The sequence below is a fragment of the Catharus ustulatus genome, chromosome 5 (assembly GCF_009819885.2).
Source record: "Catharus ustulatus isolate bCatUst1 chromosome 5, bCatUst1.pri.v2, whole genome shotgun sequence".
NCBI lineage: Eukaryota > Metazoa > Chordata > Aves > Passeriformes > Turdidae > Catharus > Catharus ustulatus.
In genome coordinates this window covers 14737326-14751857 of record NC_046225.1, presented here as the reverse complement: position 1 = coordinate 14751857, position 14532 = coordinate 14737326, and the positions used below count along the sequence as shown (strand labels likewise).

The 14532-nt window shown below is 45.3% G+C and overlaps 1 protein-coding gene across 2 annotated transcripts in view; it reads left to right on the top strand.

The window, feature by feature from the left end:
- Window positions 1–12124: 12124 nt before the first annotated feature.
- AFF1 (AF4/FMR2 family member 1) overlaps window positions 12125–14532 on the top strand; it is a 66918-nt gene continuing 64510 nt past the window's right edge. For both annotated transcript variants that reach the window (XM_033059859.2, XM_033059858.2), the window contains exon 1: window positions 12125–12256. In XM_033059859.2, the coding sequence (XP_032915750.1) occupies window positions 12240–12256 (17 nt within the window). In that variant the 5' untranslated portion in view covers window positions 12125–12239. The remainder of the gene's footprint in view (window positions 12257–14532) is intronic.

Genomic DNA, 14532 nt, shown 5'->3' with positions numbered 1-14532 from the left:
GCTGCACGGACCCAAATACAGCACAAGCAGTTTGTAAGATTACAGCTTATGGGAAACACAAATCAGGAAAAGATACCAGATTTTGCTGCTTGTCCTCACAGATATGATCTATGGTATGGTGTGTTATACCAAATTTCCTTTTAATGGTGGACACACAAAAAAGCAGAGGCTAACTAACTTGACCTAACCTCCCCTTCTCAGAAGGACAAATGCACACACACAAACAAAAAAAAATAGAGATATGCACAAAAGAAAGAAACACATGCACACACACAAAGCACTGAGGTGTTTCTGAGAAATCGTGCATGTATGGTGAAAGGTGGCATTGGCCTCTTTTGAGAAGCTCTCTGAATTTCTTTGGGTTTTTGTCTCAACGTTGAGGAATAGAATATTGAATAAAGATTGAATGCTCTGTAGTCTGACACTTGCTGAGGACATTGGAAGGTTGTCTTTTCTGGTATGCAGGTGGAATTTCCCCTCTGAAGTTCCAGACTCTTCCATACCTGATGTGGTCAGTTTGGTTCAAACAGGCCCCACAGCACAAAACTCATTACGAAAAAATGGATGTGCTTATGCAGTGGGATGGCTTACACTTGGTTTCTTTGGAAAATCTGGTTGGAAATATGCACCAATGCTCATCTCTTTCTTCAAAGGATTAGATTACTTAAAATCCTTATGCCCCCTTTGAAGAAATGAGAAGTAAAATTAATAAGAAGCGTAGCTCCTTGAAAGGAAAATTGCTGTGTGCTTTCTTACTATGCTGACTATATGATTTGCAGCCTATATTTGAGAGGTTTTTTTTTTTTTTAGAATTGGGATGCCTTGCTGAGTAAGCATCCAGGACATGCTCCAGCTGAAAGGGATTTTCCTTTATATAGGTATCTGATTTTTAGCAGGAAGTTTACCAGACTAGGGAAAAAAGCTGATATATAATCCATTATAGTTCTAATTAAAGAACTGACCCTGTTGAACCCAAGAGAGAAAGGATCTTTTTTGTTTTTCCAGCCAGAATTAGCTGACAGAAGCACAAAAGCTTTGCCACATAAGCAGCCCTGTGCCATTAGTAGTTTATCATATCTTTGTTTTCCTTGCTGGTCCTCGCCTGCAAGAGAAGGGCAACAAAGGAGGAATTCCAGTTGCTCCTTGAAAACTGTTTTGAGGGTTTGTTACTGTTGTCACTTGAATGCTTCTGAGCAGCCTCTTTTCTTACAGCTGAAGTCCTGCTAAAACTACCTGTGTGGGGAAAAAAGAGCCACCATCTGGGTGGAAGTCTGAATTTGTGACATCCACTGATAGACAAGTCAGGACATTACCTGGAGCAAACATCAAGTGGCTTGTGGATATTGGCACAGCTGAAGTGGAGAATCTGTCCTTTGCTGCCTTCTCAGTGCAGTTGATCTCAGGGGTAAATTCAGGGAAATGTTACTCAGCATTTAAGCAGCTTCGAGAGGGCTGTGTAGCAAGGGCTCTGAATATTAAGAGTGTTCATTCCCCAAATATTCATTCAGAGAATGACATTCTCCTGGCTGGCCAAAGTGGCAAATAAATGAATGAATGAGCCAGTGAGAAGAAAAGGCCAACTCAACACTGAGAAAGAAAATGCTGACAAAAAATGGCTGATAGGAATAAATGCTTTATTGGTATACTGAAAAGATAATAAAGAGCAGACTTACACACACGTGATCAGGTTACAAGCTCCCATGGTACATGGCTCTGAGTAGTGTTTGCTGCAAACTGGAGCACAGCCACTGGGCTGGAATTGGAGGTAAACTAAACTTCTGGATTCTGTATTGGAAAATTACTTCAGGAGGTCCCATTCAATTTCAAGTGACCTGTCCTGTGAGTGGAGCGTTGACTGATGAAGGTGTTATAGAATCCATCACATCTTCTGAGCACTGGAGAATTTCTGGAGTGGGATGTTTCACACCAGTCTCTCCCATGAGAGAGTGAGGATGAAAATGACCATTTGTGGCTGAAATTTTGGCCTATCCAGATCTCCTGCAGGTACACATCTTGGTCCATCCAGTTAATGTCAGCCTCTGATAAAACTGATAATAACCATCATGGAAAGTCTTGCATTGCTGAGGACATGATGGCAGAATTTCCACTGCTGCTTTGGGTAAACAAACAAAAAAGCAGAACACCACATCCTGTGGCTGACATTCAGACCTCAATTTGAACATCACTTCTTGGGCTTAATTCCTAGTGTTTTGTGTTGGCCAGCCCAGTGGGCTCTGCAGGGAACTTTGCTTCTTAATGAGATGTTAGGAAAAGGGCGATTGGTTTTGTTTCAATGAGGTGCTGGAAAGATCTGGCTGGCTATGAGAACGTGACTTGAAGGATAAATCATTGGACTGGGAGCAGATTTAATTGCTCAATTTCCTCAAGTGGGTTCTAGGAAATGAATTTCATCTTCCTCGTTGTACTGCAATGACCTCCATAGTCAAAATTTTTCTCTGGTAGGGCTCTGACTGCAACTTCAGTACAATAGCCAGATTCTCAAACAAATTGTTGTCTCTAGACAAGTTAACTTGGTCACAGATGTAGCCTGGTATTCAGTAACAAGGAGCTTTATATGGTCTGTTTTGCCTTTTCAACTCTCTTTGAAGTCAGATTGGACATTTCTGTACTGTCCTCAAGAACAGATACACTGGGATATCCCATTAAAACCCCCTCAATTTCTTTCCTTGAAATCTTGTCAGAGGTGGAACTCAAAGCTTCAGTAAAGGAACTTGATTTTGGTTCCACCTCTAACATTGTTGAGCTTTCAGGACAAGCCACTGAAATTGGAGTGTGCTGAACATTTGGTGTGTAACAAGGCTCTATCTCCTTGAGGTGAGTAAGCCAAATTTGATGTGCTGAGCAAGCCTGCAGTAGCCTTTTGGAAGCTGGACAAGGTTAGAGGACAAAGCAAGAGAGTTCTTGGCTATGCACTGTAGCATGGGGTCACTTTCTCCACAGCTCCTTTGGCACTTGTCAAGGAAATAAATTTTTTCTTGTCAAACATTTGTGGGTTTAAAAATACCCTGCCTTCAAGTGGTGGGTGTGCAGCAGAACTTTCCTTGTATTTCCTTATATCTCCTGTGTGTACCTACTGCTGGAAAAAGGGCATAGGGCATAGTCCCCACAGTTGTGGGTTTCCTGTGTTCAAATCTGTCTTTAGATTCTGCAGTGTTCAGTACAATCCTAGGATATGACAAAGCTTTTTAAAAGTTAGTTCTTCTAACAAGGAATAATAGTGTCTCAAAGAAACAGTGACCTTTGACCTGGTAATTAAAATAACTTGTCATGTTGATGCATCCAGGAGGAAAATGTTCATTTACACTAAATGAATTTATAAAGTAAGGTCAAGTCTATTTATCCCCTCAATGTCTTTAACAGGTGCTGAATGCTCTGAAGCAGAGGTACCACTGCCTGGTTCCTCCTAAAGCTGGATTTGGTATAATGACACAAAGGCAGCGTTCCCAGAAAAGATTGTCATACTGATGCTACAGATAGCAGGATAGTGAGTGGTTATCAGGAGGCATTTCCTCAATGGTAGTGTTTCTAGAGCACTGCCAGTCTTCCCATCAGCACAATCTGTTCATGTTACCCAGTCCCATAATGGAAATAATTCCCTGAAGCACAGCTACCTGCTTTGCTTTTCTCAGGGACTCATAAAGCACTAGCAAACAAGGTTAGATTTAGGCAGGAATTATGTGAGCCCTGCAAGGTTGTCCATTCATATGATAATTATTCTGCATTCATCCCCCTTCTGTAACCTGCTTTTTCATGCACAGCTGCATTTTTTTCCCAGCAGAGCTTAAATTTTGTTTGTTTCAAATCCCTGTATGCTATAAGCATTCAGCAATTCTGTTTGCTGTGATAAGTCCTTACCATAACTCCTTTGTGCTCCCAGCAGCTCAGGCTACTTGTCTTGGGCTGTTTGGTCTTGGGACTTTGGACATAAACTCCTTGTCTGATGATGTGTAGCCCTGGCACGTTGAAGGTTGCTTTAGAAATCAGCATTTTCTCAACACAGGATTCAAAAGAAACATTTGCCAAAGTGGGATTTGTGTGTCCAGCCACATGGGTGTACTACTAAGGAGTACTACTCAAGAACACTTACCTTCTTGACCTCCAATCACTTTATCTTTTTTCTTTCTCTTTTTATTACTGTCTTGTGAGAGACATTATTTCCATGTCTCTGGGGTGACCAGTGACTTGATGTTTTATAGCAAATAGGGATAATGCAGTTCTCAGAACTTGTTTTCTGAATTTGGGCATGGTATCAGAGGCTCCTAAAGATGCAATAACCTTCTTTTGCACTCCAAGGTTATGGAACTGAGCAGAAAGCAAGTGCAACCAAGGGAAACACGTAGGTACCTTATCATTCAAGACCTCCTGTCTTCCCTTGCAGTCTGACTTTATTGTGCAGTCTGACTGTGCCATGTTGTCCAGTTGTCTCATTCACTTAATTTGTTGAGATTTGTCAGTGTTTTTGGCCCTAGGTGAGAACACAAATCAGCACCTGACATGAGAATTTTTTTTGTATTATGTATTTGGAGAGGTAGGTGATGTTACATTCCATTCCAGTTAGTTTTTGTAAAAATTCAGCTTCAAGCCCAAGGGAGCTCAGCATAGATGAAAGAGGTGAATGGAAAGAGGTGAGTTCCACAGAGGGCATTTCAAAATGTTCCCCTTTCTCTGGAACATAAAGTTGTCTCACTCACTGTGTATGAATCAGCTCATCCAGGAGAGGAATCCAAAAAAGGAATTGTGCCGAGCAATCATAATTCTAGCAAAGTCCTTATGAAGGGTTTAGTCAAATTGAAATGTTTATTTAAAAACATCCTCTGTCTAGCTCTTTGGTCTTTCAAGCAGCTTCTGTGACCTTACACTTGTCCCTGTTAAACTTCGTAGGGCTCATGTTAGCTCAAGTAACCCATAATGCCCACTCTTCCAGCCTGTCCAGGTCTTCCTGCAGGGTGAGTCTCCCTTCTGAAGTGCCTGTTTCCCCACTTGGCAAACCTCACCAGGGTGCACTTGGTCCCATCATGCAGATCACTTGTGAAGATATTAAACATTTCTGGGCCCAATATAGATCCCTGTTGGACGCCACTTGTGACAGGTCACCAGCCTGAAGAGGAGCTGTTTGCCAGCACCTCCTGGTGCTTCCTGCCAGCCAGCTTCCCATCCACTGCCAGGACCACTTGTCTAGTCCATAATATGTCCTTTTCCTGAGGCTGTGGGAAACCAAATCAAAAGCCCTGAAAAATCCAGGTAAGCAATATCCATTGCCTGCCCCTCTGGGGCCAAGCAGTTCCTTTGCCACAGAAGGTGATCAGCTCTGTCAAGCATGATTTGCCCTTGGTGAATCCATCCTGGATTTTCCCAATCACCTGCTTAATTTTCCTTGTGATAGCCCCCAGGAGGATTTCTTCAGTAACTCTCCCAGGAACTGAAACATAACTTGTTTGCAAAAGCATTTGGAACTTGGGGAAATATGTCAGGTTAACAATGCCCACGCAACTGCAAATCTGTGGGGCAGTGTGGTTGAAAACCTCTGTCAAAGCCATTTGCCAAACTTGTTAGATTGTTTAGTGAAATCTAGATTTCACTGCTGGCTGCTCACATGCTCTCTAGCTGTGTTAAGATGAGCTGGCAGCAGAGCAGGCTTCCCCCACACCCTGTTCAGTCACACGTGTGCATGCATCTCCATCTGCTCGCGTTATTACAATGTGAAATCTCTGCTTGGGCTGAGGAAACCCCTCTTTCTGTGGCTTGCAGAATGGTTGGCTGATGGTCCCTCACCTGGTGTTAATCATCTAATCATCAAAGCACCTGTACTCCTGTTTCAGATCAGTTGCCCTAAGTGGGTTGGTTCACAAGGCTTCACATAAAGCTCCTACAGCCTGGCCCCCTGCCAGAACTCATTTTGCTCCCTTAGGAACATAACATGCTGCAAATGAATGTCAAATATTGAAATGTAAACATTTTCTGTCCTATTTCTTCTTGTTGGTGTCTTTGCTTCTGCTGAGGTGATCTTGTGCTTAATTAATCAAGGTTTCTGTAACGTGTTTCCAGGCAGGATTTGCTTCTTCCAAAGTCTTTGTAGAATAGGGCTGCACAGCAACCCATGGGCCAGGCCAGACCTCATGACAATGACTTTGATGCCATCAGCCTACTCTTCTGTGAACCAAGGACAAGTTTGGATGGTGAAAAATAGGTGGTGGACGCTGTGAGTGAACAGCATTGTAGGAGTGAGATCACCCCCTTTGCATGGACCAAAGCAAGGGGAATAATTTTTTTATATTTACTATGATGAGTGGAAATGGTGCTAATTGTTTAGTGGATGAAACTTAGCTGTGTCTGAGGGCCGTTCGAGGTGGAACTGCCCTTACAGTGACCCGAGGAGCTTAACTGCTACAAGATCCTTCCCCTTCTCTTTCCTTCTTACTTCCTAACATTGTTGCTTTGAATTTGTATCCAGCGCTACCTTTTAACCTGTAGCTGCCTTTCCAATGTTCGGGGTTTTTTTCAATGACTGTTTTTTCTCTTCTCCCCTTTTCATGACTGTTTTTTCTCTTCTCCCCTTTTCATGAATGTTGGCGTTCATTGGAGGTCTATTTGGTTGTCTAAAGGGAGGGCAGAGTTATTCTTCAAGTTGAACAAAATATCCTAGAGCCAGTAGCAGTAGCCTCATTCGGCCAAGCCTGAAGTTCTCTTCAGGAGCTGACCTGAAATGCAGCATTACTGCTGGGAGAAGGGGAGAATGGATCTCTTGGTTCTCCCTTTCTTAGCTACACATGATCCACGTGTTTTGCTTGTATGTTTAGGAACACTAAACAGTCAGTGACTGCCAGCTGGCCATTCCAGGCTCTCTGTGTAGCATATCCCTGAAGATCCAGTTGCAGCTGAGTTCCCTGTGAGAAATGCTGAAGAGCTCAGCAGAGATGCTGGCTTTGGCAGCTGTTCGTCCTTTGGAAAACCTGCCATGAGAGCCAACATCACATGGCAGCTTCCACTGCCTTGCAGTTCCAGACAGGTAATTACTAAATCTATTTTGTTGTTTCTTGACAGTTAAGGCAAAATTCTGCAAACATTCACTATGATCTGCTAGTGAGTGTGTGTGGCTCTAACAGGTCTCTCTGAGACCAAAATAAGTGTTTACAAGAGAATTCCCAGCATTTACAAGCTTTTCCTGAACTCAGCTTCTTGAGTTCTGTGTTTAATCAGATTGTGCCTCAGCCTATCAGTATTGGGAATTGTGTGTGGAAAAAGCTGTCAACCTAGTACACATCAAAAATTCAAGTTATTTGCTGCCTCAGGTAAGCAATCTGTTCTTTAGGTTCCATATAAACTTCCTGTTGTGTAGTATTTCACTGAACATAATTATAACTGAATGATGATTTAGACTGCTAGGGAGAATCTAGGGATTCACACAACTCTGAAAATCTCTGTAGGAGTGTTGGGGGTGAGTATTCTGTATTTTAATTTTGCAGTACAAGATTGTTTTGGAGAGTTCATTTAAAATGGAGATTTCAGATGTAACACACACAAACCTAAATGCAGAGTGTGAACCCACAGACACACATTGAAGGAGAAAAGAAATGTTTAGATTTCATTTTTTGTTCACTCTAGCAATTACTGGAATGACTTTCTGCTTTGGAAACTGAAGATTTTTCATGTTTGCTTGCTTGACTTTCCCTTTTTCTCACCGTTGACTCTGAAGAAGCATGTTTTGGGTTGGCCTGTTTGATTGTTGAAGCAAAGCTTGGGTAGCATCTATCACATACAATGCGCTGCTCTTTGGAAAAGAGACATTGAATGTCTGCTTTTTCTCTTCTAGAGAAGCTGACACAAATTGAGCCATCATAATGGAATTTACAGACATGCAGAGCAGAGGCAATAACTAGGAATTAATTTTGTTGAAATCTTGGCTTCTCAGGTGCTGTGACAAATGTTGAGGGGGTTTAAATAAAATAATTCCCCCTCAATGCAAGAATCATAACCACTGAGTGGAAGGAGTTTTAAATCTAATGTGCTGTCTTTTACCAAACAATTGATGCCTTTTGTAACTTGAATCTGTTGAGAAATGATCAGTGCTGGACGTTGGGTCTCAGTGGGACCCTCAGGCAGACATAGTGCTTAGGGTACAGTGCTTGCAGGAACAATTCTTTGGACAATGAGGGTTTCAGACACATATAACTTGCAAAATTTATTATTCTGTCCCTGCCCAGGCCCCCAAGGATAATTTTTATGCAGCTTCCATTTGTTTCTCATTTAGATCTTTACAGCTGCCAGTGTGCTCTACCCTCATACCACCTGCTATTACTCTCCAAAGTACATCTAACTTATTTTTTTTGGCAATACATCTGCAAGGAATGAACCTTAACTTGTGAAAGTTCATAGGCGTTATGGAACATTTTAAGGCATTCTGAGTGATAAGTGAGTAAGACGATGGAAATTGCTCCTGTTGGCTGCCAAAAGCTAGTAGGGTGTAGCCTCTAGTCTGGTGCTTGCAAGAAGGTGGTTTCTTTTTAAAATCTGTTTTCTTCAATTTAGATATTGAAAGATGAAGGGTTGTTTTCCTCTCTTCTCAGAAAAGTTTGATTTCTAACATCTGTAGAGCAATTACTTGCATAACAGACTGTACCAAAGTTAGTCCTTTTGTTAAAGTCAACATATCCTTTTGGTTGTATTCTTCCCTATCCCTTTCTTCAGTGTTGTACTCAGCTGTTTGTTTCCTTTGCCCTGCAGCTCCTTTAACCTTGCTGTAGCTACACTGTGTGGGTAGACCCAGTGAAATCCAAGTGCTTTCCAGGATTTGCCCAGCGAGGATGTGCTCCTGGCAGTCAGCTTTGGTTCTGGAAAGTGCTAAGGTTAAGGAGGTGCAATAAAACAAGTTTACAAGGGAACAAGGGAAGTGCTTTTCTGAATCAGGGTTAACAGAGAGTTTTGCTGCCTCAGCCTTCTTCAGGCTCATCATTTCTCACAGCTTCGTTTACCTTGTTGAACTGGTTTTTGTGTGTGCTTGCCTGGAATGGGTTTCTGAGTTTTGCTTACTTTCCAATTCAACTTGGAGGCAGGAGTTTGAGGATGAGATTAACCAACTCCAGATATGTGGAACTCCTGAAACCCTGTGCATTATGGTTGTAGCCCTTGCTTTACAGTGTTTGTAGTGTGGCTGGCTCCTTGCATACCGGTGGGGAAAGACACAAGAGAATCAAGCCGTTGGCAGGTTCTGTAGCTTGGGATTGCCAGAACACAAGCAACTCTGCAGATGTGCAGCCTCTGGCTCTCTGTAGAGTAGCAGGGAGATAGATGCAAGGCAGAAGGGCGCTGACAGCCAGAGGGGCTCAGGGGTCAGGGATTGTTCTGCCGGGCTGGGGCAGCAGAGCCTTTGTGGAGCACGGTCCTTGCCTTCTGACCTGGTGCAGAAGTGCCCTTTGCAAATGAAAAGGCCACCCACGGCTCCCTCAGGCTGGGAAACACAATATCCATTGGACCCTTTTCACCTCCAAATGTGAAGGACTCATCAGTGGCAATAAATGGCAGCGGTAAGATGGATTTCTTGTCAACAGAGCTGGGAGAACGTTTAATTAGAGCCCAGCAGTGACTCTTGAGGAGTGAAGGTAAGGGGGTGTGTCTGTTTAAAAACCTGATGCAGTGCAGTGCAATGAGATGTTTTGAACAGCGTGGTAAGGGCATGAATTTGACCTATTTCTGTGTCTAAACAAATACATGTTTTACTTTACAGCAAATGTATTTCAGGAAAGCTTACTGACCACGTCTTTATTCTAATGATTTTACTATTGCTTGATATGTGTTCCTTCTTCATTGGTACTCCATGCTTAATTGTTTCACAATGCCACAAGCTTCTGGCATTTGTCCCACAAACTTAGGGAATTATCATTCCTTTATTAGTTTAATGTCATGTTCTATTTTTTTTTCTGGAGTTAAGGGGTGCTGCACTCCCCTTCCTGAACCAACACTCGGGTGTGGCCAGCACTGTTCGGGGTGAGCAGAGAGATTCCCATCTCCCTCCTACAGGCCCTGCTGCAGAAGCTGCAGGTAACTTTTATGGCAATGTATCAGTATCTGCGCCTTATCTGGAAATAATGTTGCTCCACGCTTGAAACTTCTGGGTCCTCTTTTTTTGCTGAAATATCCTTCTGGTCACCATATCCAGATACACGTAGGCAATGAGAGGGGACTTCAAAGAAACGTGATGTACCCACAGCCTGTGCTTTACCCCTGATGCCTGAGGTTGGAAGCCGGGCCTTTTCAGTTCAGAATTAAGTAACAATGGCATCCAGGCTTCCTGCACACCTTTGTTTGTTTTTTGGGTGGATTTGCACTTCTGTCAGGTGTTTAAATCACAAGCTTCTCTCTGGAGAACTCCGTTCTCATCCAATGCACAGGGAGATATGAATGGATCTTCAAATCTTATATACAGCTTGAATAACATTTGGAATGATGGTCACATGTAGGAAACTTTTCCTGATAGGTTTGTAAGACAGAGAGCTCAGTAGTGCATTTCTGAGCTTATGATGAGCTGAAGAGTACAAAGAACTTTTTAAAATCGATTTGTTTGCATTTTACTTAGGGGGGACATTTTCCTTCATTTTGCAATACATTTTACAAAAAGGGGGAAGAGGGAAAACTTGTATCCCTCATCAGGGAATAGAAACAGGTGAGAAAAGCTGCAGTCTGCTGATTTTGGAAACAAACATGAGGGACGAGTTGACAGGTGACAGGACATATTCTGACAGAAAGCTTTCTTTGGAGAAACACTAATTTGTCAGATGCACTTAACCAAGTGCTTTTGGAGGGGGGGTGGTGGAAAAGTGCTAGAAACTTTAGGTGAGAGCAAACAAGTTTTCTTTCTTGGAGAAAGCTCAGCTGTTGTGGAAAATCTAGAGAATATATTTTTTACTATTATCTTTTGTTCTGCCTGAAAGAGCTGATATGAATTTTATTTAATCTTTATGGAGATAGCTGAAAGCCAAGATTCCCATAAACGTTATCTGGAATAGGAAAACAATAAAATATAAACCCTTCTCCTGGTATCTGCCAAGTACTTTGACACAAGCTGTGCTTTAAACCCGAAAAATAGAAGGAACATAATGTTGTTGCAGCGTTGGTAGAAACCTTAGGCATACACAGTTGCGGAGAAAAGTTGAAGGGATATTGGACACATGTTTTTTCCCTGCTGAACGCTTGGTCCATTCCTAGTCGAAAGCAGCTGCAGGAGTGGTTTGTTTCTATCATTGCACCAAGAAACACCCAGAGCAAAGGACAGGTATTGCTGCTTTGAGTGCGTCTGCAGGACCAGAGCCCAGCAGAAATTGCAGCAACAGCTTCATCTGCACTCCACAACCCTTTTCCCAAAGGTTTCCAAGCCTGCAGTTCCAGCTCTGGCTTTAGCAGCGCTCAGGGCTCCCTTTGCCGCATCTGTGCGGACACCTGGGATGCGTGCCTGCAGCTGGGCTGGGTGCTCGCCTCGAAGATTTTGAAACTTCCCAAATTTTGAAAAAACGCGTGCCGTTTTTTTCCGTTTTTCTAAAACCAGAAACCTCCCATACAAATAATAATAATTTATAAATATATATAAAAAAAGGAAAAAAAACCGCCCAAAACCAAAAGGGCAAGCAACCGAAGCGGACGCCGCGGGAGCACCCTCGGGGCGCTGGCGGAGGGCAGGGGCCGGCTGTGGAGCAGCCCCGGCCCGGCCGGTGCCCCTCGGGCCCGGGGGCCGCGGGCAGCGCCTCAGGAGCGGCGCGGGGCAGGCACGGCCCTCGCGCCGCCCGCACGGGCACGGGCACAGGCCGGGCCGTACCACGAGCGCTCGGCCGGGCAGGGGGAGGCGGCCGCGGACCGGGAGCGGGGCCCGCACTGCCGCAGGTCCCGCCGCCCCGGGCACCGCGGGGACACCGAGCGGGGCTGCGGCCCCGGCGCACGGCAGCACCCGGGGCCGCCGGCTGCGGGCCGGAGCGGGGCCGTCCCCCGGGCTCGGGCGGGCCCCCCTCCCTGCCGGCGGCCGGGGGAGGGCCGGGCGCCCGGATGTCGATCAAAATGAGCGAGCCCCAGCCCTGCGCCGGCCGCCCGGGCGGGGGGAGCCGCGGCGCGGCGGCACCGGGCAGCGGCGGGGAGGCGGCCGGCGCATGGGACGGCGCGCTTGGGCGGCGGGCTAGAGCCTGGACAGCTGCGGACGGAGCCCATGGATAGAGGACGCTTGGCCGGATAACCCCGCGATGGCTGCCCAGTCGAGGTACGGCACTAAATAACTTTGGTCGCGCCCGGTGCATCTCGCTGAGGGCTGGGATTGTGATGCCCTGGCTCCTGCCCGGGCTCGGTCGGCTGTGGGGTTTTACCCCGAGCCCCGGGTTGGTTTTGTCCGCGTGTTTTGTTCACCGAAGTGCCCGCTCCTCTTCCCAGCGTAAACTTTCTTCCAGCAGGAAAAACAAAGTCTTAATTGCTCCCCGTCAAATCTCTCCCAGTCCAACAAGTTAAAAGCTCCTTGGAACTGATTTCCTTCTCTCGCGTGGACTTGTCTGTTTAAAAGCTCTTTGAAAGTGATTCCGTGCTCCCGTCCGGACTTGTCTCGCGTTTGTTTGTCTGTGTGTGTCCGCAGCCCGGCGTGAGCAGGTTTGTGTCATTGCTCACAGCAGTCTCCGAAGGTGGGAATGGTTTCTGTCCGCCCGGCTTGCCGAGCCGGCTGTGCGCAGGTTGTGTGCGCTGGATAGCTGCGAGGGTAGAAAATGGTCACAGCACAGGGGCACGGAAATGAGCGAGTTGCTGTCAGGGAGCAAAATTCAAGCGAAAACACCGGTCTTGGCTAAATACTTTTAGCTGTGGTTTTAAAGAAGTAGCATTGTGCCTGCTCTCGGGAGGAGTGGAGGAGTGTCCTGCCTAAAGTAAATTTCACACTCAGCATGGGGGAGGCAGCTTTTCTTAAGCAGTAGTACTTGATGGAGCAGTGCTATTTAAGGTACCTGTTAAATGCCTTTTAGCGTTTACGATGCCTTAATGGGCATTTCAGACATGCCAAAGAGAGAAATTCCTTTTTGCTCTTTAGCCCTACACCAAACAGCCACCCCGCTCCCCTTTCCTGCAGGCAGGAAAAAAAGAATTAAAATGGTGGTATATCCAACACGTAAGTTTGGCACTCACACGGTGCATTTTCACAGTGGTGCTTTTCTGCAGGTTTGAAGCCAAGAGCTGGCTTCCAGTTACAAACTGGAGAAGGACAGAGCCCTGGGGTTTGGGGGAGAAGCAGGGGAAGATTGATTGCTTGGTTAACAGCTGAGCTCTTCTCCAGCTTCCACGGCCTACCCTCCCAATGCTGGGAGTGTTTTACATAAAGAGTACTTAACAAAAAGGCTAGGAACTCAATCTTTACATCTTTTTTCTTCCTTTGTATGATCCCTTTGGATGATTTACTGGCCTGCATTATCAGCGTTGCTGTAATAGGACCGCATGCTGGATGCAGCATAAATCCTAGGGATGCTGGCTGGCCCTGGAGCTTGGCTTGGCTCCAAGGCCAGGGACATGCCTGATATCTCAGAGGTCGCCCAACCATTCTCTGGGTGGCAGGAGGCCATGTGGGAACCGGGTCCCAGCAGTAGCCCCCAGCTTCAGCCAGCTGGCCAAGAGAGGGCAGAGCTGGCACTGGGGCCAGTGAGCCACATCCCTGGCCCATAAGGCGAACCGTGCAGAAAGTGTTACACACTGAGTGGCTCAGACTGGAGGGAGGAAAATGGTCCAAGGGCTGGGGACATGGGATTGAATTCTGCAGGGCAGGTGAAAGGACTGTGCCCCACACCTGCCATTTGAGACAGACATAGGGACAAGACACACACCTGCCGTTCTGTACCCTCCTTCCTTCCCCATCCTGTGTGTTGGCTTTTGCTTTTGTCAGGATTTTGTGAGGTGCTCAAGCTGTAAAACTACATCAGAGCATGTGAGTACAGAGGTTCCCCTGTATGCCTGAAGATCAGTGTCAAGATCTCTGATTATTGCTTGTTTTAAGACATTTAAAGAGAGTAGGAGTTCACATAAGCAGCAGAAATAAGTCTGTAGGAGAGAGGTTGCATTTGCCAGAGAGCCTGTGGTATTTCTGTTTCAGTGGCATAGATCTGCAGGGGTATCCATCCCATTTAAAAAAATGTGCTTTGTGGATGTGTAGAAGCTTTTATTCAACAGTAAAGGATGAATTAATATTCACAATAAATAATTAGAACTCTACTGCATGGGACTGAGAAGCCACATGTCTCCAGAATTCATTTTGCTATAACATGTCAGAGGGTTTACTCTGCAAGGTATCTGATAAAAGAAACGGGTGAGCTTTCTGTGTTTATTTGTGCTTTGCAAAAAATACAGGCAATTTTTGCAAGCTCAGTAAATTACTGATGAGGTGGTGTGATACCGAGCGCAGTAGTGGTTTTTGTGTATCACTGTGCAAGGCCTTCAGGCACTCCTCCATCTGCTCACGTTTTCTGTTTCTCACATGCTGTTTGCCTTAGCTAGTGAAAGTGATGTGGCATA